At 43.6% G+C, this 23,567-nt stretch overlaps 1 protein-coding gene across 1 annotated transcript in view; it reads right to left on the reverse strand.

The window, feature by feature from the left end:
* STUM (stum, mechanosensory transduction mediator homolog) overlaps window positions 1–23,188 on the reverse strand; it is a 60,140-nt gene extending 36,952 nt beyond the window's left edge. Inside the window, exon 1 of the mRNA XM_056853648.1 lies at window positions 22,993–23,188. Coding sequence (XP_056709626.1) covers window positions 22,993–23,188 — 196 coding nt within the window. The remainder of the gene's footprint in view (window positions 1–22,992) is intronic.
* Between the last annotated feature and the right edge of the window lie 379 nt (window positions 23,189–23,567).

The raw sequence follows: 23,567 nt of genomic DNA on the forward strand, positions 1-23,567 counted from the left end.
ACATTACAAGGGCCAAATTAGGCATTATAGACACAGAACTGCCATTGATCCATGTCTCTTTCCCATATCCTGTGTAATACGAACAATCCATGAGTTGACATTGTGAGTCTCCTCTCTTCCTTATTATCACTGGTTGGAAGGAGTGGGTTAAGTGCAATGACATGACATTACATGCTGTATTGGGGAGGGGGGCGTGGCTCAGTGGTAGAGCATCTGCTTGGCATGCAGAAGGTCCCAGGTTCAATCCCTGAGCCACAGCCCCTCCCCATGGTATAGCCCGATCTCATCAGATCCCGGAAGCTAAGCAGGGTCAGTACTTGGAAGGGAGACCTCTAAGGAAGGCTGCAGAGTAAGGCAATGGCAAACTATCTCTGCTTAATCACTTGCCTTGAAAACCCCACCAGGGGTCACTATAAATCAGCTGGACTTGATGACATTTCACACACACACACAGTTACACTGTGCACATCATCAGGTTGCACCAACTAAAAAAAGCCTATCAAAGCCTGACTAACAGAAGCCTGAGAAGCATTCTGAATTTAAATCAATAATATGGTATCTAAAAGCCAAATTAGATGAGATGCTGGGTTCACCCTGGAACACCTTTTAAGAGCACTGAGGGCCCAATTCTGGTCAAGATCACTGCTGTACAGGTGCTGACGTGGCTCCCTGGGTATTGTTTCGGGTTGGAAAAATGGAACGGGGAAGGCAAGAGGAACCCCTCCTCTCCCTGTCCCCCACAGCACTTTTAAAAGGCTTCCATAACTATACAAAATTGAGGTGAGGGGGATGGTATCTCATCTAGTTTGGCCCAAAATCAGACTGAATGTGAGCAATAACTTTTAGTTTGGCCCTAGTATTTTATGTCTGGAGATTTATATACATTAGTTTTCACATTACAGCTCCCTCAGAAAGAAAACTGAAATTTTCAAAATGAAAGATAAGAAACAGATGAAAGCACAGTTTCCAGAGTTATCAAAAACGTCTTCAGGACCAGCAGAATAGTATAAGGAAGATGCCTCGACATATTTAAATGAAGAATGTCATACAAACTTCCTTGTAAGAGAATGTTTACAAGGGCATTTAACTTAACTTATACCCCAATTATTTTCCCCAATGGGGACACAAAGTGGCTTACAACATTCTCCCCCCTCTATTTTATCCTCACAACAACCTTGTGAGGTAGGTTAGGCTGAGAGTGTCTGACTGACACAAGGTCACCCAACAAGCTTCCATTGCAGAGCAGGGATTCAAACCTGGGAAATAAATGAATATTGATCAATTGTAACAAGGACTTGCTTTCCCTTTAACTATATTTTCTTATACATTGTGAAGGAATGGACTCACAAGCCCCCCTGATCCTTCTGGTTGGCCTCCTGGGAGTCAGAGAAACCTTGGGGCCATCCCAAGTCTTTGTTTGATGACATCCCTTCTTACCCTTGCTCTCCAAGGGTGCTAAAAACAAACTAGGTAACCTCCTCTGCCACCAGTGACTCATAGTATCTCCTTGTACATCTAGCATTCTGTACCTCTTCTGTCGTTTAGAGCCTTTGCCTAGTTGCTCCACTTCCCACTACACTCCTACAAGCAAGTATGTGGGCGATCTATCACAACTTTGCAATTTTGAGCTCTTGTGCTCCAGGGATGGCAAGCTGCCCACCCCCTCGTTACCACACTTCAGACAGCATGACTAAATGGGTGTGGTGTTTTTCCAGAGATCAGGCTTAGAATGTTCAAAATACAAGAAAGATTAATAACGAATAAAAAGGACACACATGTTCTGTTCAAGCATTCGGGCTGAGCAAGGGCACAAAACACACACACACACACACACACACACACACACACACACACACACATGGTCCCCTTTCCCAACTCTTGGAATTGATCCCAAACAATGTTTAATTAGGGTAGGGTAGCTTGCAGGTGTTTAAAGTTCAGCATTACCTTAGGTCTCATGGCTGGGACTTTTCCACATTATCCCTTGCCGGGCGGACAAAATGGAGTCCCTAGGTAAAAAGCCTAGTCCATCATGGCTTGTGCTTCCCTGGTCAGAAACTGAAAGTTAAGAGAGCTCTTCCTTATACCCTGAGTTTATGTAACCTCTTGACTTTCTCCCTCTCCCTTTGAGCATAACCTTACTGTCCTTCCTGTCCCCAAAGAGTTTACATTGTAGTAATTTGGCTGTTTCTCCTCTCTGTCCCTTCTGGGTGTGACATACTAGCAGGGTGTGGGGTGGTAAACCACTGTCCTGCTTGTCTTGTCTGATCTTGTGTCCACCATAAAAACGTATTGGCTGTGACAGCTACATAGAAACTCTTCTGACTGACATTCTAACCTTACAATTCTTTTAGATTGAAGCAATCTTTTGCAAGTCTTATGTTAGGCTACAGAATTCCTCTGAAACACTTGGATCCTTCAGTAGTGGGGAAAAGTGCTGATCTAAACAAGTCTTATTGGTAAAGCAACCATTTTTACACCAAAATTTCTACTCTTTCCTCAACTCATATCATCGCAAGTGTCAGAAGGTGCACACAGAGACATACAAAATCATGTTTATGGAAATTGAATTGTCATGGCAACAGGAAAGGACTGAAGTATTTTAAAAATAGCAAATTAACAAGACCCATTTATGAAATCCAAAATCCATTCTTTCATGGATACATTTAAATGCTTTTTTCTTTGCAGAAAGAGAATAAAGTAGGTTTACATCAACACCATCTCAAAATCAGAGATTTGGGTGCTGATGGGTAACCTCAAGTTTAGAGGCAACTACAACGGGAATATTTAATTATTGTACAAAACACCTTCAGGTTGTATGTTTTTTGTTTGTTTGTTTGTCTTATAAAGCTACCTTACACAAAATGCAGTTATTCTTACTTTCGATCCGGGTTAGAATTCGCATTGATTACTACTATGATTATTTTATGTGGGGATTTCGATTAGAAACCATAGTCTAGATCCAAAGAACTGCTCACTCAGACAAATCCACATGCCTAAGGGATTTTGGATTTGTGCTTTTTAAGCAACTGTCCCGTTCTGCCTTACAAATGGCTCTGAAAACCAAAGAGAGTGATTTGCAATATGGCATGGGAACCAGTTGTTCAAAGGGAAAAAAATTAAGTCCCAATGGATCCCTTTTTTTCTTTTTCGTCTTTTAAAATTATGCTGTGAATATGCTCTTGGTTCCAGTTTATTGCTTAACCAGGCACTTTTCACTGAAAATAAAATAATTTAATAATGAGAAATCAGTCTGACTCCTTAGAACATATTCCAATGTTCTTAAAACTACAATCCCATACACACTTACTTAGTAGTAAACCCCAAAGTTACTGCTGAGTAAAGGTGTTGAATCAGCCTACACTTTTTAAAACTAGTTATTTAATTAGGAAGGTTAATTCTTAATAAATAATCCTCAGAATTATTTGTTGTGGTACAAGCTAAAGGATCAGGACTTATTCTGCAGGTCTGACTTCATGGTAATACAAATGTATACATTTTCAAGGACTTAAGACACCAGCTGTCGTTGTTTAAAAGCTTCTCTAGTCTTAGCAATAACTGCAACTTACCCAGTTTGCTATCCATCATGCTTATAAGAATGAAATCAAAATTATTATACTGATATGTCTGCAAAATGGAGCAGCCATCATTCTCACATGGACCTCACTGAAGAACAAGTTGTACTTCATCAACCTCTTCTAAGCATAAATGACAAATATTATCTATGTATCTGTGGTTTTAAATCTCTCAGATGCAACTCAGGTTCAGAGGGCTGAAGCAGAGTCTGGGAAACCCATAAAAGATCCTGACTGACATGATGCTCCATCAGTGACCTTGGGCCAATCATACTCTTGCAATCTCATCTACCTTGCAGGGTTGTTGTGAGTAAACAAGTGAGAAAGGAAAACCGTGTGTGCCACCCTGAACAGTGTGTTCTGGTACAGTCACACTCCAATAATCTACATGCCTGCAGCAGAGAAACTGTCTTGGCCTGTGTCACCTAATTCTTCATTTTCAAGTTATAAAAGGTACTATACACACAGCCATTCCTTCTATTTCCTGTCTTGACAGTGACAGAAAGAAGTGGAAATTTCCCTATTTAAGTGTGACCCAGTGGATAAGGTGCAATTTATAGATCTGGGCTCTATTCCTACAGCTTCTACATACCAGCTATGTGAATAATCATCGTCTAGTCTGTTCAATCTGCATGAGCAGGAACACAGGCTAATTGCCCCCATTCTGGTGTCAACTCCCCCCCCATCTGATGCAAAGTTGAGCACAAAAGACCCCTGCTGGCAGTAATCTGTGCTTTTAGCTTTCAATGGTACTAGATCACAAAACTCTGATCTAATCACATCTTTCACCCTATGATTATTTTTTAGTCTCACTGTGTAAAATTGTTCTCTTCTACCACAAATAACCTAATCAATTTTACATTCCATTACTATGCATCTGATAAAATAGACTCTAATCTACGAAGCCTCATAATTTCATTAGATTTTAAACACCACAAGACCCTGTGATTTGTGTGAATGCAATTTTTCAAAAATCAAACCTTAATGAAAACGAACCTTTCTTTTCACACCAAGCATCCTATTTCACCCCTACTTTACCCTCTGCAATGTTTCTGGTTCAATTAAGTTAAAAATAAATTAAACAAAATGATAACCAAAAAATTGCCTCCAAGCCAACAGCTCTCCATACATCAGAGATAAGGTAAAATATTGTATTTCTATGTTTCTAGGTTGACATACATTCTCTACAAAATCAATAGCCAAAATAACTACTATACTGGCCTCATGCAGAAGAACATGGTATGGATCCAATACAAGAACGTCACTATATAAGCTTATAGGCTTGCAAGTAACCGGCACGCATTGAAATTGTGTACCCTGATAATGACAGTGTGTGTATGTAAAGTGCCGTCAAGTTGCAGCTGACTTATGGCCACCCCTTTATGGGGTTTTCAAGGCAAGAGACTCACAGAGGTGGTTTGCCATTGCCTTCCTCTGCACAGCAGCCCTGGTATTCCTTGGTGGTTTCCCATCCAAATACTTACCAGAACTGAACCTGACAAGATTGGGCTACCCTGGGCCATCCAGGTCAGGGGATAACCAAATCAGATATCCACAATTCTTACTTAAGGCCTTTCCTGGCCATTATCAAGGGCTCACAAAATGTTCCTTATCTCTCATTTTTCATCCTCACAAACATGGCTGAGGAAGCCTAGCTCAAGAAGTAATGACTTACTCAAAAGCCAGTGAGCTTCACAGATTAACAAAGAGACTTCCTCAATGAAGAAACACAATGGAACAGCTTCTGCTCCCATGAAGCTCCATACATGCAATGAAACCTCTGTATACATGCTAATGGATCAGAGCTATTCTCTTCCAAGAAGATTTGGTTTTTATATGCCGATTTTCTTTACCTTTTAAGGAGAATCAAACTGTCTTATAATCGCCTTCCCTTCCTCTCCCCACAACAGACACCTTGTGAGGTAGGTGGGGCTGAGAGAGCTCGAAGAGAACTGTGACTAGCCCAAGATCACCCAGCAGGCTTCATGTGAAGGAGTGGGGAATCAAACCCGGTTTTCCAGATTAGAGTCCACTGCTCCTAACCACTACACCATGCTGGCTCTCAATTCCAAGGTAATTGCTACAGGTTGAGTATCTCTTAACCAGAATTCTTGGAACCAGAAGTGTTCCGTATTTCGGATCTTTCTGTATTTTGGAATATTTACATATACATAATGATATATCTTGGGGATGGGACCCAAGTCTAAACACAAAATTCATTTATGTTTTATATATACTTAATATACATAGCCTGAATATAATTTTAAACAATATTTTTAATAATTTTGTGTACTTTGAAGCATTAGAAAGTAAAGGTGAGAGAGGCTGGGCACACTGCTGAGGGCCTGTGAGTAATGCCTGCATATTGGCTCAAAACATCCAGTTTTCGGATGTCCGGTTAAGGGACATATCTGATTATACTCAACTCTTATCATGAGTCAAAGTCATTCTATACATGTTTACAATCTGAGCTGTGGTATACAATCCAAAATTAGCATCCCCAGTCAAAGAAGATTTTTGTGCTACAGAATCAGATATACTCCATATTCAAATAATCTTTAAAAACAATATTTGTAACTCATTTTCACATGAACAGGAAAGTAGTGGATGGAGAAAGAGGCAAAAATTTAATATGTTGACTCAGAAGCACACAAGGAGCCAAATCAGCTCCCACGCTGACTGTCACACAGCAGTGCTAACAGTACGTGGTCCGCCAGCTATGGGACATAGCCAAATCCTTCCTCTCAGCTCTTATCCAAAGAACATTTCAATGGAGTGTACAAACAAGGGGGGCAGGAAATATACAAAACAAGATATTCTACCCTATACTAGCCAAGCTAGATTTTGCTAACGTGGACTCCAACTACATACAGCAGTGACAGAGTTGTTTATTTAAACCACGGTCCCCAGTATGGTGCTTTCCTGGAACCTGCCAAGGGCTTCTAAACTAAGGGTGGGGCCAGGTGGGGCTTTTGCCCAACAAGGCTTCTGATTGGCAGCAGCTGCCACCACAACAGAAGAATCTTCACTGTGTGACTGAAGCTGTATCAGTAATTTTGTGGCTGGCTCCACCACACTGTGTCACAATTCCAAAGGTGCCTGCAGGATCAAAAAGGTCAGGGACCCCTGATTTTTACCTTCAGGGTCCATCCTAGTGATATATAAAGCCGTAGGTGAGTCCAACATAAAAAGCAAAGAGTTGTGCATCTAAGTGGAACTGAACTCTCCCACTACCATTCAGTGTTTGAATTTTTCCCTTGCCTGGGCTCAGATACCAGAAGTGACCCCAAGTAGGAGAAAAGTCCCTGGGGTGATGGACTGTGACATAATCGATTACAGGCTGGTAAGCTGTGGAAAGGATCAACTTCCTTCAGTCATGCACAGCATTTGGGGGGCATTTTAGGGCTGAAGCTGGAGAGGGGAGCTAAGGAAGCCATGCTCTATGACAGAAATTCCTTCCATCAGAGGAGGTTTAATGCCCGATTTAAACCAACATGTTTTCTACTCCCATCTCCCACTCCACATTACTGGCTGCTGTTAGCAGGGAAAGGTTACCTCAGCTATGCCAAAACACTGGAGGAAGGGTGGGTTGAAAAAGAAATCTGCACAGGCTCATCTTCAGAAACAGCCTTGTGTGCCCAGCACAACACCTGCTGCTGCACTCAGTGGCAGGACATTTGGAATCCAGAATTTAGAAAAAGACAGCTTGCAAATGTCACAAGCCACTCACAATCGCTTGGCTGACACCCTCTACTCTACCTAAACAGGAAGTCTGGGGGAGCAGTTCCTAAACCAAATTATCCATACTTAGATTTACATTTGTTTTTTTTAATCCCTAAATTAGCACAATACATTCCAGCCTACAAATCTAAACAAAATAAACCATATAGAATTAACAGCTCCACACCGTATTGGCCTTGTATGTTTCCAGCTAAGGAACTTTTCAATCTTTATTTATAGAGCTTGGCTAGCAGAAGAAAGTATTTCCTACCTGATAAGGTTTACTTCTCCAAGGCAGGAAAACATATTCAGTACAGCAGAACAATAAGCTTTAGGTATAGCCAAGGGGAGAAGAAAACACTATAAAGGACTCGTTAAAGTATAAGTAATTAAATGAACTAAAGAGGTCACGTTACTGAGTTATTAAAATTTACACCACCATGCTGTTAGGGCTGAGCTTTGTCTTCCTCAGCACTGAACATTTTCCCTTGATATAATTAAATTTAATATCCAACACTTTGTCACAACTATATACTACTGACCTTAACTCATGAGAGGCTCTCAAATCAGAGAGCCAATATACAGATTCACAGGTGACTGTTTTTCACATAAAGATGACCACTTTAGTGTTAAAACCACTGTCAAAACAAAGAAGAACAGAATGGTGATGGTTTATATTATACTTAAAAAAACAACCTTGGGTACTGTTATTTTTCAGTAAGTTTCCCACCCGCTGCTATTCGATGCAGGACACATTTTGGTTGCTGTTGCTCGCACATAATGGCCATTACAAAATGGATGGAAGATCATTCAAAACAGGTGATTACACTGACAGGTATAGAGTGCCCGCTTGACAAGTGATATAACAAGCATAGTGGAGGAATAGCACACTGCTTTTCCACAGTGCAAAGCAGAGTGCCAGCACAACGCATGCATGTATGTATTTAATAAAACATTGATATCCTCCCTTTCCCATAGCTCAAGGAGGCTTTGAATATATATCTAATCATCCAGTGACTATAAAATCTCATATTGCCCAAATCTAATAAAATGCCTGCATCCTACACTCCATTTAAAGCCATGGTACAAAAAACAACCCTACTGTTCCTTCTAAAAGTTTCCAAGGATGGCACTCCCCTCACCTCCTTGAAGAGTCCATTCCATAAAGTGGGGAAAACCACAGAATACAGTACAAACTAGGCCTAGATCTTTTGTTTGCCCCTTTCAGTGTTTCTGCCATATTCCTATGTACGCTTTAACCACTGCTGTCTCATTATGTATATCCTCTCTCAGAATTTGCTTGTTTAATACTTTATTCATACTAGTAAATCTAGGTCTGTAGTACTCCAAAGGTAGCTATTTAACCATTCAATTTTTTCTGTTCGATACCTCCCCTGTCAACAATGAGGGAGGGAAGATTTAACAATGGCTTCCCCTCATATCTATTGTTTCGAGATTGTGCCCCAGCCAAGGTTGGCCCTTTCGAGGTTTGGATTTGGACAGCTCAGCTGTCATTGTTGGAAGGAACAGCAAGAAACTATCACCCATCTTGCAATTGGCTGGGCTGGCACTTCCAGGCCAGGTCTGAGAGCCAGCGTGGTGTAGTGGTTAAGAGGGGTGGTTTGGAGCGGTGGAGTCTGATCTGGAGAACCGGGTTTGATTCCCCACTCCTCCACATGAGCGGCGGAGGCTAATCTGGTGAACTGGATTTGTTTCCCCACTCCTACACACGAAGCCAGCTGGGTGACCTGTCAAGATTACAAGTCTGTCAGATAGTTTGACAGGTGCAGGATAGATCAGTGAGATCTAAGGATGATGTAATCAGCCTGGAAAGTACCTGGGGAGCTAGAGAAAGCTGGCCTGATCCAGTTAGAGCCAGGTGGCTGATGCAATGCAGTAGCAATACCAGGATAATTAGATATCTACTGTGATTGGTGGCTGCGTCCACCAGGTGTATATAATGAAGTGAAACCGCAGTTCTATGCGGGATGTTATGAGCGGAGAGTGTGAAAGGAGTATCTGTATATATTTCTGCACTGTACAAATAAACTACACTTTTCTATGTGGCCGTGGACTTTCTGATGGGTATCCTGGACAAGACTGCTAATCCGCTTGGCTTCCGCGTCAGGGCTCTGGGCCCAGCTCCTCTACGTTACAGGAGTGTTTCTGCTACACTGCGCAGGTTTTATGTGTGGTGGTAGTTAAGCAGAGTCCAGGATTTTCAGAAGCTACTAGAGAAGTGACGGCTGTGTGTGAGTAATAATGGCACAACAATCTTTTATCCCAGTGCATAAACTCACCTCAGAGAATTACCACGTTTGGTCTGTGAGGTTGGAGCAGTATCTGAAAAGGGAGGATTTATGGGATGCTGTGGAAAGACTCCCTACTACAGCAGCTGAGATTGCCAAGGACATAAAAGCCCTTGCCAATATCACCTTGACGGTGGGAGATGACCAGCTTATTTTTGTTGTTGGAAAAGAGCATGCAAAGTTGGCACGGGATAGTCTGCGAGCAGTGTATCTCCGGGACTCAGCTGGCACGCTGCTAGCACTAATGAGGCGTCTTTATAGATGCCATAAATCACTGCACACGCCGGCCGCAGCCCACTTGAAGACCCTAGCAGAGTTGTTCAGACAGCTGGAGTTGAGGGGAAAAGTTATATCTGCGGAGGACCGGGTGTATTTGCTTTTGAGTTCTCTGGATGCGAGCTTTGATGTTTTAGTAACCTCGCTGGAGAGCCTGGCAGCAGGGCAATTAACCTATGAATACTTGACGGGACGAATTCTGGAAGAAGAGGAACGACGGGAGGAAGGACGTAAGCAGAAGACAGCAGCCCAGCTGAGATACACCCCCGAGGTTAAATCAACAAATCGCCCATCTGCCGAGACCTCAGCCCCCCAGCGCGTTTTTCATCCCAGGCAGAGAGACTGGATAGAGTCTACGCCGAGGACTGCAGCCGAGCTGTTTAGACAACCCCGAGACGGGCAAGAGGTCTACTCAGCACAGAGCCAGTGGCAGCAGCAGAGGGGAGGCGACGGAAGGCAGAGTAGGAGCTACAAGCAAGATGAGGAATGCGTGATGTTTGTCAGAAAGTGTTTTCTTTGTGGGTCCTCACAACATTTGAAAAAAAATTGTCCCCAGTTGGCCAGGAAAAAGCAACCAAAGAGACAGTCAGTGAATGGAACTTACACTGCTGTTGTGCTGGCAGAGGCTGGAGACAAAGGGGACATTTGGCTCTTGGACAGTGGGGCAAGTACATGTTTTGTTAACAAAGCTTCCATGTTGGTTAACCAAAAGCAGTCTGCTAAGTCTTATGCAAGTCTAGCAGATGGGAGACACTTAAAGGTACACTCTGAAGGGGAGGTGTTTTTCCCAGAGTTAAAGCATAAGTTTCAAAATGTACTTTGTGTGCCTGAGTTACAGCATAGTTTGCTAAGTGTTTCTGTGCTGGCTAAGACTGGTTTTAAGGTGCAGTTTGAAGGAAACACCTGCCAGATAAGCCAGGGGGAGGTTGTAATGTTAGAAGGGCACTTGCAAAAGGATGTCTATGTGGTGCATAGAAGGATAGGAGAAACTTTTATGGTAGTGGAGTCTGTGAATAAAAATCCACATAATGACTGCATACACCTTCTACATAGGCGTTTTGGCCACGCCTCCTTTTCCATTCTAAAGAAGACCCTGAGTGTGTTAGGGAAGGATGACATTAAATTGAATGGGTGTAATTCTTTCCTAGATTGCACTGTCTGCAAATCTGTTAAAAGCAGACGTAGTCCAGTGGCTAAGGTAAGCCAAAGGGTGGCAAGCAGACCTCTGCAAATTGCTCATTTAGATCTCTGTGGTCCATTTCCTGAGAGTGTGTCTAAGAACCAGTACGCTTTATGTATTGTGGATGATTTTACTTGTTATGGCTGGGTGTATCTGCTGAAGCAGAAAAGTGAGGCATGTCAAACCATCAAGTATTGGATTAAAAGGGTGGAAAGGCAGCTAGACCTCAAGATATCCAGTATACAATCTGACAGAGGCGGTGAATTTGTCTCTAGTGCATTTACCCAGTGGTTAGAAAGCAAGGGAATTGAGCACAGATTGGCTAATCCCTGTGTTCCTCAGGAGAACGGTGTGGCTGAGAGGAGGATTGGTTATCTAAAGTCAATGTTGCAAGCTTTGATAGAGGATGCTAATCTAAAACCCAAGTTCTGGGGGGAAGGCATCAAGGTGGCTTGTTATTTGATTAATAGACTTTGGACCTCCAGCATTAACAATATTCCCTACAAGGCATTGTACAATAGAAATCCCTCTTTAAAGCATTTAAGAGTGTTGGTACAAAGGGTGGATATACCTTTAAAGAACCGCAGAGCAGGTGGCAAGAAATCCAAACCGCTGATTTTTCTGGGATATCAGAATGCAGCAAAATCTTATCGCTTTGCTAATGATCAGAACCAGGTGTCTTTTAGCAAATCTGCGAACTTTGGAGAATCTTTTAATTGGCCACGCTTACATGGAAATGAGAAGGTTTCTGAAGAAGTTTTATTGCCGGCTAATGGACAGCCAGAGGCAGATGAAAGTGTTTTTCCTGAAGTTGTTGCAAGCAGGGAAACAGTAAAGGTTGAGACTCCAGAAGGAGGGGAGTCTAGTGGCACGGTAGTCAGACGGTCAGACAGAAGTAATAAATGAGTACCTCCACAAAGATATGGTTTTGAAGATTGTGATCATGTTTACAATATGGATGATGGTGAACCTGGCAGCTATGAAAGAATAGTAGCTGATAATGAAAGAGAAAAGCTATTGTGGTTCAGAGCAAGGAAGGCTGAACTGGAAGAATGCCAATAGCTCAAGGTTTCTCACTCTAATCTAACAGGTGGCAGTTTGTAAATTGGCTGCACCTGGATGTGATTCTAGGGGTAAAAATAAACAGGGACAGTAAAGGTGTTTTTTACTTGTCTCAAACAGAAAAAATAAAACAGTTGCTGGAAAGGTTTAGCATGCTTGATGCTAATGCAGCTGAAACCCCAATGGTCACAGGTTATGTATGTGAAGAGTCTCAGGAACAAGAAGAGTGTGACAAATCTCTGTATCAGTCCCTGATAGGAAGTTTGTTATATCTTTCTTGTTGGACTCGCCCAGACATATATCAGGCAGTACATTGCCTGAGCAGGAAAAATATGTCACCAAAGCAGAGTGACTGGAAAGCAGCTAAGCGTGTACTCAGATACCTGAAGGGATCTGTGAGCAACCAGTTATGCTTGAATGCATGTAATGGGGAACTGACTGCGTATGCAGATGCATCATGGTCAGATCAGGGGAACGCAAAATCAACGACCGGGTATGTGTTGTATTTTGGTGAAGCACCCATACATTGGAAATCTGTAAAACAGTCATTTGTAGCCATGAGTTCATGTGAAGCAGAATATAGTGCTGTGAGTGAATGTATAAATCAGGTGGAATGGTTTGTCTATCTCATGAAGGAACTCAATGTGTCTGTACAATTACCAGTAAAGGTGTATACTGACAGTCAATCAGCACTACAACTTGCGACTGAGCAAAACTTTAAAGGCAGAAGTAAACATATAAGAATAAGATATGTCAATGTAATTGAATCTGTGAACAAAGGCTTGGTATGTATTGTAAAGTGTGCCAGTGCTGGTAATGTGGCAGATCTATTTACAAAAATTGTGGATTGCAATAGATTCATGAAACTAATCAAACTAATCTGAAATCCTTGAGAAGGAGTGTCAAGATTACAAGTCTGTCAGATAGTTTGACAGGTGCAGGATAGATCAGTGAGATCTAAGGATGATGTAATCAGCCTGGAAAGTACCTGGGGAGCTAGAGAAAGCTGGCCTGATCCAGTTAGAGCCAGGTGGCAGATGCAATGCAGTAGCAATACCAGGATAATTAGATATCTACTGTGATTGGTGGCTGCGTCCACCAGGTGTATATAATGAAGTGAAACCGCAGTTCTATGCGGGATGTTATGAGCGGAGAGTGTGAAAGGAGTATCTGTATATATTTCTGCACTGTACAAATAAACTACACTTTTTCTATGTGGCCATGGACTTTCTGATGGGTATCCTGGACAAGACTGCTAATCCGCTTGGCTTCCGCGTCATGACCTTGGGCAAGTCACACTCTCTCAGCCCCACCTGCCTCACAGGGTGTCTGTTGTGGGGAGGGGAAGGGAAGGTGATTGTAAGCCGGTTTGATTCTCCCTTAAGTGGCAGAGAAAGTCGGCATATAAAAACCAACTCTTCTTCTTCTTCTATCTTTCTCCAGAGGAAACATCAAGGCAGCACTGGAGGGTATGACCCTCTGGAATGAGCCTCCATCATGGCCATTTGGTATGGTACTCTGATCCTTGTAGATTGCCACAGAACCCTGGGATGTTTTAGGTTTGCTTGTTGGAGAAAGTGGATGGGGGGTGAAACATGTGTATAGGTTTTTTCTCTCTTAAGTTGGCCCTACTTCAGTGCTGAGCAGGCATGGGAGGTAAGGTGCCAGGGAGACTGTTGGTGTGCAATGGGAGTTGTGTGCAGATGCACCTAGAATCTAATATCCATCCTATCTCTTAATATGTAGAGGAAGAGACTTCTCTCTTTCCAACACTGTGAAATGCCATGCCTATTAAAACTGTTCCCCCATCATATACTATTTGATCACAGAAGAGGCTGTTGACCTGGCATATTTGAATAAGACCTGCCCCAATGGAATTAGTGAATCTTTTCTGTCTCAGTTGCCTCCCCAGGGTTTGCAACCCTTCATTAACCCTGATTTGGGGGGGTTATAGTAGCTAAAATCCTCTGAAAGTCTCTCTCATTCTGCAGATACCCAGTGAATACACCAACTTTGCACAGAATTGAGTTCCAAGGACAGATTAGAGATCGTACTGGTATACCATCTACCTAGCTCTCCTGTGGGTCTCTGGCAGAGTAGACCTTATGCCTCGTGGTACAGTCCCCAAGACTGGTTGTTTTTAGGGATTTCAGCATTCACATCTTATTTTGTACTGTTCAGGACATCATATCATCCATGGCAACTACAGGACTGTACCATGTTGCGCTGGGCCCAGCACATGAAAAGCACACACCAAATTTATTATTATGCATCAAGCAGGTTTCTGGAGATCCTAAAGTGGGTGGAATTGAGAGCGCTGGCATGATTTGTTAAAGGCTCCATCGGTAATAGCCCTCCCTGCTTCTAGTATGGGTGGTTAAGCCCATTAAGACGGTCCACTGCCAGACCCTTATAAATCCTAACAGTTTCTAGAATGCCTGGGAGGGCAGGAATTTTAGTAGTATCCAATGTCATGTCCTTTGTGGCAGCCTGGAAGGAATGTATCTTAAGGACCATAGAGAGGGTCACTCCCTATTGCCGCTCCTTTTCACCATAGAATATGAGCCCCCTGATATTCTGTGAAGTTTTCAGGATTGAGGAAAGTCAGAATGGTGTAGTGATTAAGAGTGGTGGGTTCTAATCTGGAAACCTGATTAGATTCCCCACTCCACATGAAGCCTGCTGGGTGATCTTTGGGCTAATCACAGTTCTCTCAGAACTCTCTCAGCCCCACCTATTTCACAAGGTGCCTGTTGTGGAGAGAGGAAGAGAATGCGATTGTAAGCTGGTTTGAGATTCCTTTCAGTATAGAAAAGCAAGGCATAAAAACCAACTCTCTTCTTCTAAACGTCTATTATTGAGTGACACTGGAGGAAAACTCAGGGCAAATCAAGAGAACACAGATAGAGCCCCATTTGCCTGCCTACAAAGTAGCAATGATGGTACGGTAGTGAAGAAATCATTCTTCTGGGGGCATCAGACCCAACCATTCAATTTTCTGTGGATCAATTCATTTGTTCTCCCCAACTGAAGAAGCAAGGGTTCTTGGGATTTTGAAATCCACCACCTACACACTTGATCCATGTCCTTCATACCTCCTTAAGAACTGTCAGCAGAATAAACATCTCTTTGGTTCAGGATTCATTTCCATGGGAGTTAAAAAGGCAACTGTTCCACCTCTGTTAAAAAGCCTTCTTTAGCAAATATGTTAAGGGAAACTAAAGACCTGTAACAAGTTGGGTTACTGTATCAGGCTGGATTACTGTAACTCACAAAGGGGGCCTTGCCTAGGGAACATATAAAGCCAGTGCTTTACCACCTGCACTGGCTCCAACTTATTGGATCAGGTTCAAGGTGCTGGCTTTGACCTTTAAAGCCTTACACGGTCTGGGACCCTCTTATCTTCGGGACCACCTCTCCTGGTATACCCCCCAAAGGGCATTAAGATTGTCCGATGAGAATTTACTGGTGGTCCCTGGCCCTATGAGCGTGCAGCTGTCCTTGACCGTCCTGGTGGAATGCTCTGCCTGGTAACATCAGGGCCCTGCGGGATCTGAAAGTATTCCGCAGGGCCTGCAAGACAGAGCTCTTCCACCAGGCCTACAACTGAGGACAGCAGCTTATATAATTTTTACTGGCTTCCCCCCCCCCCCTTCCCTCCCTTAAATGGGAATAATATAGATTGAAGGGTTACCACCTGTCTGGTGCCTACAGTTTATTTAGGATTTAGTGCGCCATTTTGTTGGGGTTTTAGAGTTTTATTATTTGGTTTTATTAATGATTATATATATTGAATCTTTGTGTTTTTAAATGATGTTACTCGTCCTGAACCAGCTTGCTGGGGAGGGTGGGGTATAAGTCTAATAAAAAAAATAAAAAAGTTTCCCTTTTTGGCATAAGCTTGTTAAGCAGGTAGTGGCGGAGCAACACCAGGTGTAGTAGAGTAAGACTTCTTCCCTTGATTCTTTTCCATTTGGCTTGTGAGGACAGATTTGGTAGTAGGTAAAGGTCCCCGGTGCAAGCACTGAGTCATTCCTGATCCATGGGGTGACGTCACATCCTGACGTTTACTAGGCAGACTTTGTTTACAGGGTGGTTTGCCAGTGCCTTCCCCAGTCATCTTCCCTTTACCCCCAAGCAAGCTGGGTACTCATTTTACCAACCTCGGAAGGATGGAAGGCTGAGTCAACCTTGAGCCGGCTACCTGAAACCAACTTCCATTGGGATCGAACTCAGGTAGTGAGCAGAGCTTTTGACTGCAGTACTGCAGCTTACCACTCCGTGCCACAGGGCTCCTACTAATGAATAATTTCTGGCTGCAAAGGGACATAGGAAATTTACCATTGATGTTGGACCTCAAAGCTGTATTTGATATGGCAGATTATACCCTCTTCGTAAATCATTTGGAGCAGGAGACTGGGAACAACTAGCACTACTCTCCATTGGCTTTATGCTTGCTGATATGAATAATGACAAAGTTTCTCTTGGAGTCAGCACCTTAGAAATTGATGCAAGGTGTTCCCCTATGCTTTTTAATATTTATACAAAAACAATTAATAAGACCACCCAGAACCTGGCAGTTGGCCATCATCATTATGCTGGACATTTTTATATTTCTTTATCATAATGTACAGATGCAGCTGTTTTTGTCCTGAATCAGCATTTTGAGGTTGTGATCAAACAGATGAGGCAGAAGAAGAGATAGAGCTGCTGTTGATTGTGAAAATGAATACTCTAAAAGGGAACTAATCTACATAGAATGGAGGGAACCACACTGGCTCTACCCAATCAAATGTAGAGTCCAGGTATGCTGAAGAAAAAGCCATTGCCAGGAGTCCTTCCTATCACTTATATCTGATACTAAACCTCTCCTCCTTTCGTGACTCCATTGTCCTATATGTGTCTGGCAGTAATTGGAATACTGTAGTGTGCTCTACATGAAGCTGCCCTTTAAGATAATTCAGAAACTACAGTGGGTAGAAAATATATCTGTTCACCTCTTGGGTAGGGTGGGGCATCAGATGCATATTACTCCAACTTTGCAAGAGCTTCATTGGCTGCCTGTTTGTCTCCAGGAGAAATTCAAGCTGCTGGTCAATCTGCATAGCCACATATTTAAAGAGCTGCTTGCCCCTATATAGACGCTCCCACCATCTCGTGTCTGATCAATGCAGCCTGCTTTCAGGAGGTATGTTTTCAGGAGATTGTCTCATCCATCCTCTAGAATGGCATGCCAGAAGAGGTACATGGAGCTGCTTCTGTAGCCAAGTTCAAGAAGTTATCTACAGCAGCCTTATTTTGTTGGGTCTTTTGCAATAAGGTTATTTTCTGCTGCACCACTGTGCTGTTTGAATTTCACGATTTCTGGCTGGTTAATTTATTGACTTGGTTATTGGTTTTGTGAGAACATTTAGATTCTTTTGGAGTAATTGGTAGTTTGAGGGTTGTTTGGTTTGTTATGCTGCTTTATTGTTAATTTTTTATTACTATTCAATTCATGCAGAGAAGCAGGCTACAAATTTTATACAAATAAACAAATACAGGGAAAACACTGGTGAAGGCATCAAAACAGCCACCTTAATATCTAGACATCACTCACCCAACAATCAAGAACATATGATTTGTCACTTGTACGTTGAAGAACTGCATAAAGTTTCTTCTTTTCCCACTTCAACAAATGTTCACACATATTGGGAGAACAATTTTAATACTGAAACTGCCTAGTACTGGAAAGCTTTAAGAGCCCCTTTCCATTCCCATGTCACCTTTCCCTTTGAAATTGGAGCTGCATTTGGTTTAAAAAATAGTTTATTAAAAGGAGCATGGATTTACATAAGATGCGCAGTTTTGCACAGCTGTTCTAAAACACTGGAACTTCTGATCCTTAGTTCTTTAAATGGGACATCATGGGTTCAAGGAAATGGTGAAGATTCTTATACACTTCCATTTCTAAGTAAAAAATTATTTATAGATTGTAAAGTACGCTTAAAGCTGCAACAAATTTCCACAGAGAGGCTGTTGGTAAAAAGGGAAAAACATGAGCTGCGGTATTATTTCCTGGGTAATTAAAACCAGGAATAGGGTTAATTTCCATTATCACTTTGAAAAATGAATGGAAGGCAGATGTCACAGTATATATTATGGGGTGATAGTCTTTACGTCAGGAGTAAAAAAAATTCTGGCACAACTAAAGTGACTTTTTCCTGCTTCTTCTGTGATTGTGTTCAGAAAGGTGAAAAGCAACAGAGAAAAAAAACACAAGGAAAAATTAACATTCAGAATCTGTGTAGTTTTTTAAGGCCGTTTTGAAAGAAAATATAGCAACAACACTGCATTTCTTAACTAGATTAAGAGAACACACAGAGAAAGCAAGGTATGAAGGTATATTGCTACAAACATTTTTTGGGGACTAAGCCCCATTGAACTCAGTGGCTGTCAAGAAAGTATGCATAAGATCAAGCGGCACACACAAGGTCAACTGAAATGTAAGAAAAGAACAAAGAGGCATGCCTTCTCACAAGACTATCCCTAAAACACACATAAAACAGAAATTTAGATAGTTGTAAAAATAATGAAACTGTGTCTTTTCATTTCAGGTAGAAAAAACAAGAGGGAAGTTTTTAGTGTCTTGTAATGGAATGTGTCATGGAAATATAGCAACTTTAAAAAACCAAGCCATAAGATCCTCCAACAGTTGATGTAGCCCCCAATCTGCCAAAGAGGTGGCTGGCTCCATGTCTGACGCTGATTGGCTAACAGTAATGGATACTGAGGCATAATAGGTTAGAACCAGGCAAGCTAACAGTACTGACAGATATGACCTAAATAAAGTCCTAACAACTAATTGAGATTTATTATTGTTATAGTGTGCTATGCGCTAGTAAAAAGTGTAGGAATCAACCACTGCTATAGGCACTGATTCTATAAAAAACACTGGAGAAGTAAGTCTTTATATGGTATCAGTTTTTCCCATTTTTACATAAGAACATAAGAAAGGTCCTGCTGGATCAGACCAATGCCCATCAAGTCCAGCAGTCTGTTCACACAGTGACCAACCAGGTGCCTCTAGGAAGCCACTAACAAGACGAGTGCAGCAGCACCATCCTGCTTGTGTTCCACCGCACCCAAAATAATAGGCATGCTCCTCTGATACTAGAGAGAATAGGTATGCAGCATGACTAGTATCCATTCTAACTAACAGCCATGAATACCCCTCTCCTCCATGAATATGTCCACTCCCCTCTTAAAGCCCTCCAAGCTGGCAGCCATCACCACATCCTGGGGCAGGGAGTTCCACAATTTAACTATGCGTTGTGTGAAAAAATACTTCCTTTTATCTGTTTTGAATCTCTCACCCTCCAGCTTTAGTGGATGACCCCGTGTTCTAGTATTATGGGACAGGGAGAAAAACTGCTCCCTGTCCACTCTCTCCAAACCATGCATAATTTTATAGACCTCTATCATGTCTCCCCTCAGCCGCCTTCTTTCCAAGCTAAACAGCCCTAAGTGTCTTAACCGCTCCCCATAGGACAGTTGCTCTAGTCCCCTAATCATTTTGGTTGCTCTTTTCTGCACCTTCTCAAGCTCTGTAATATCCTTTTTTAGGTGAGGTGACCAGAACTGTACACAGTATTCCAAGTGTAGTCTCACCATAGATTTGTACAAGGGCAGTATGATATCAGCAGTTTTATTCTCTATTCCTCGTCTAATTATGGCCAGCATGGAATTTGCCTTTTTTACAGCAGCCGCACACTGGGTTGACATCTTCATTGAGCTATCCACTACCACCCCAAGATCCCTTTCTTGGTCTGTCGCTGCCAGCACAGATCCCATCAGTGTATATGTGAAGTTGGGATTTTTTGTCCCAATATGCATCCCTTTACACTTGCTCACATTGAAACTCATTTGCCATTGTAATGCCCATTCTTCCAGTATGCAGAGATCCTTCTGGAGCTCTTCACAGTCCGATTTTGTTTTAACCACCCTAAATAATTTGGTGTCATCTGCAAACTTGGCTACTTTACTGTTTAACCCCAACTCCAGGTCATTGACGAACAGGTTGAAAAGCACGGGTCCCAACACAGATCCCTGAGGCACCCCACTGCTCACATCCCGCCATTGGGAGAACTGAACATTGATTCCTATTCTCTGCTTCCTATTTTTCAGCCAGCTCACAATCCATAAGAGGACTTGTCCTCTTATCCCGTGACTATGAAGTTTGCTTAGCAGTCTTTGGTGGGGGACTTTGTCAAAAGCTTTTTGGAAATCCAAATATACAATATCAACAGGCTCATTCCTGTCCACATGCTTATTCACACTTTCAAAAAACTCTAATAGGTTAGTGAGACAGGACCTACCCTTATAGAAGCCATGTTGGGTTTTGCCCAGCAGACCTTGCCCTTCTATATGCTTGACAATTTTATCTTTAATAATGCTTTCCACTAATTTACCCGGAACAGACGTTAAGCTAACTGGCCTGTAATTTCCTGGGTCCCCCCTGGAACCTTTTTTATAAATGGCTGTTACATTGGCCATTCTCCAGTCCTCTGGTACAGAGGCTGATTGAAGGGACATATTACATATCTTTGTTAGAAGTTCAACAATTTCCCATTTGAGTTCTTGAAGAACTCTAGGATGAATACCGTCTGGTCCCTGTGACTTGTTAGTTTGTACCAAAGGCAGTATGGGAAACTTGAGAAAAACAGGAACTACACCAATGCAAAGGCCAGAGACATTCTCAAGAAACAAAGTCATCACAACTCAGTAGCTCTGGAGTCCTTAAAAATCCAGCAGGTCGACAAAACATCTGACGTTCTTGTTCTTTTGGCGAGAAACTCGTTTGCAAGTGGATAATACGGCACCCCAAAGAAAGCAAGTTATTTTAATAGCGCTAACAAATTCCATTACGACAAACTTCTCTCACTGTAACTCTTTCTCTCACTGAATGCTACCCAGGAGAATGGAAGCCAAACGCCTCTCTATCAGAAGGGGCTCCAAACGTTTTTATGGTGTTGCTTCATACAGCCCCAGTCTCCCTTTTTATCGCTACTACAATTTATCTCACACCATGGTTGTTCACGTTCCTTTACAATCCAATAATTTAACCCCCCTTCCTCATAGTATGAGGCTTTCAAGTTTAACAGAAACAAAATAAAAAGGCAATGGATTGCCTATGAAAGGTCTGCTGTTTTGAAGAAGAATACAACTCCTATAGTAAGGGTGTCATTGTCTTCAGCAGAAACTCTGTGCCTTTGGCAGCTGCACAACAGGCAGAAAAGCAACAGGTGCAGAAAGTTTGGCATAGCGGTTAGACTAGTACCTGGGGGACTGAGGTTCAGACCCCCTACTCTGCCATGAAGCTTGCTAAGTAACTCTGGCCAGTCACTCTCTCTTAGCAAAACCAACCTCACAGGGGAAAATTCACTCTGGGTCCCATTGGGGGATAGGCGGGCTATAAATATCTAGGTAAATAAATAATTTCTAGAATGGAAACATTTCCCCTCACTGCTTTTGCACATTGGGAAGGCTATGCCTATTGAATTTCTGCCTGCTGAACAGATGCAAAAACACACTATCTCTTGCAGGAACAAAAGTAGGAGGGGACCTTGTATTTGAGAATTCCTTACTGAAGACTGCTCTTTGGCTCTTCTCCATAGTCTGTGCCAATCACAGCAGTTTGATCACACTGTAGTTTAGATTTTTCCCCACTTGAGCAGAAGATGTTGTTTCAGTCTTTGAAAGAGGGATATTTTCCTCTCTTCCCCATACAGAAATCCTTCAGGTATCAGTGTAAGAGTAATGCTTTCCTACATTTCCTTCAGGGGAAGAAGGGATGCCAATAATGTAGTTCATGAACCTGCTGTCCTGCAAGTTGGAATACACAAACCTTACTGCTTTCAGAACAAAGGGGACATGTTTGAGGCATTGCTCATATTTCCACTGTCCAAGCAGATGTTGCTTGTGCCTCCCCCGTCTCACCTCTGTGCAACAGCCCAATGAGACACAAGTGCACAACATGTGCAAGGATATCATTTTGTACTAGATTAATTAAAAAACAGATGGCTGTTGGCTACATACATTCAAAGCCACCAGTATAGATTAGGATCACCATGCACCATCAGAAGAGTGGTAAGTGATGTCTTCGGCAGAGCTCACCCCAGAGTATGAGAAACTACGAACACAGGATTAATGTAGGTTAAGATGTAACTGATGCATATTAAGTGGTGCATCGATATTTATTGATTTGCTTTTCTCTAGGCTTCTCGCACTCCGAGATTTCTCAGTGCGCAACCCTGGCTTGCTTGCTGCTATGGCGTGCATAACCACCTTCCCTCTGCGACCCACTTTCCGATCTTCCAAATCAGAAGAGAGCGCAGCAGGTTGTCGCGAACTAATTGGCCGCTCGTGGGGCGAAAAGGCACGGGAGGCTTTGCTGCTCTCCAAACGCACATTTTCCCCAGCCAAATTCTGTAACCCCCACGCAGAGTTCTGGGAATTCAGGTGGGGAAAAGGTGCATCTAGAGAGCGGCAACTCCAAGGCAAACCCTCCTGTGCGTTTTCGCCCGTAAGAGCCGCAACCAAACCTCGAAAAGCTTTCGCCTCCGAGGGTCTCCGCTGCTGTGACACACAAGAGCAACATCCCGAGGCAGGACGGGGAAAGAACCGGCCCATTCCCAAGCCCGCGGGAGCACGCTGCCACGAGATTCTCTCTCTCCCCCCCCCCCGGTCCCACGGCTGCCTAGCCCAACTCCACAGGCGCCCTCCCAGGCTTTAAGAGCATCTCCCGGCCGGGCAGTTTTGCACGCGCGCGCGCCGCCTCGAGGCAGGCAAGAACTCCACGCGGCCGCCCCGAAGGGCAGCGCCCGCTTACCTAGCCCCGGCACGAAGGTGTTGAGGAACAAGCAGATGACGGCCACGGGGAAGGGCATGTAGGGGATGGCCGCGCGCAGGGGGCCTTTCTTCTCCCGGACTTGCACCACCACCCCGCCGGAGGAAGAGGCGGCGCCCCGAGCGGCGTCCCCGGCCGCGGCTCCGACGGAGTCCCCTTCCTTGGGACCGTGGTCCATGACGCCTGGGGAAGGCGGCTCGCCCAGAGGAGAAGGGGAGCGAGAGAGAGAGGGCGACCTCGCCCCAAAGCTGCGTGGGGCGAGCGTCCGAAGGCGTCCGAGCGGGCTTGGCCTCAGGAGCGAGGGGAGAGAGCGCGCCCGGGCTTCACGAGGCGGAGCGGCGCCCTGTCTCCCCCCGGGTCGCTCCCTCTCGCGCCCGCGCGCGCGCTCGCCGAGTGGTTTGGCCCGCGCGGCCACACGCGCGCGCGCGCGCTCCTGCCTCTGCCTGGCTCCCTTCCCGCCAAGCCTCGTGCGCCCACGTCCCCCCGCTCCTTCCAGCGCCTCACTTTCTCAGTTGCGCACGTGGGCTTGTGAACTGTTCGCCTCCTCCTTCAAGCAG

This window comes from Euleptes europaea, chromosome 7 (genome assembly GCF_029931775.1).
Source record: "Euleptes europaea isolate rEulEur1 chromosome 7, rEulEur1.hap1, whole genome shotgun sequence".
Lineage (NCBI taxonomy): Eukaryota > Metazoa > Chordata > Lepidosauria > Squamata > Sphaerodactylidae > Euleptes > Euleptes europaea.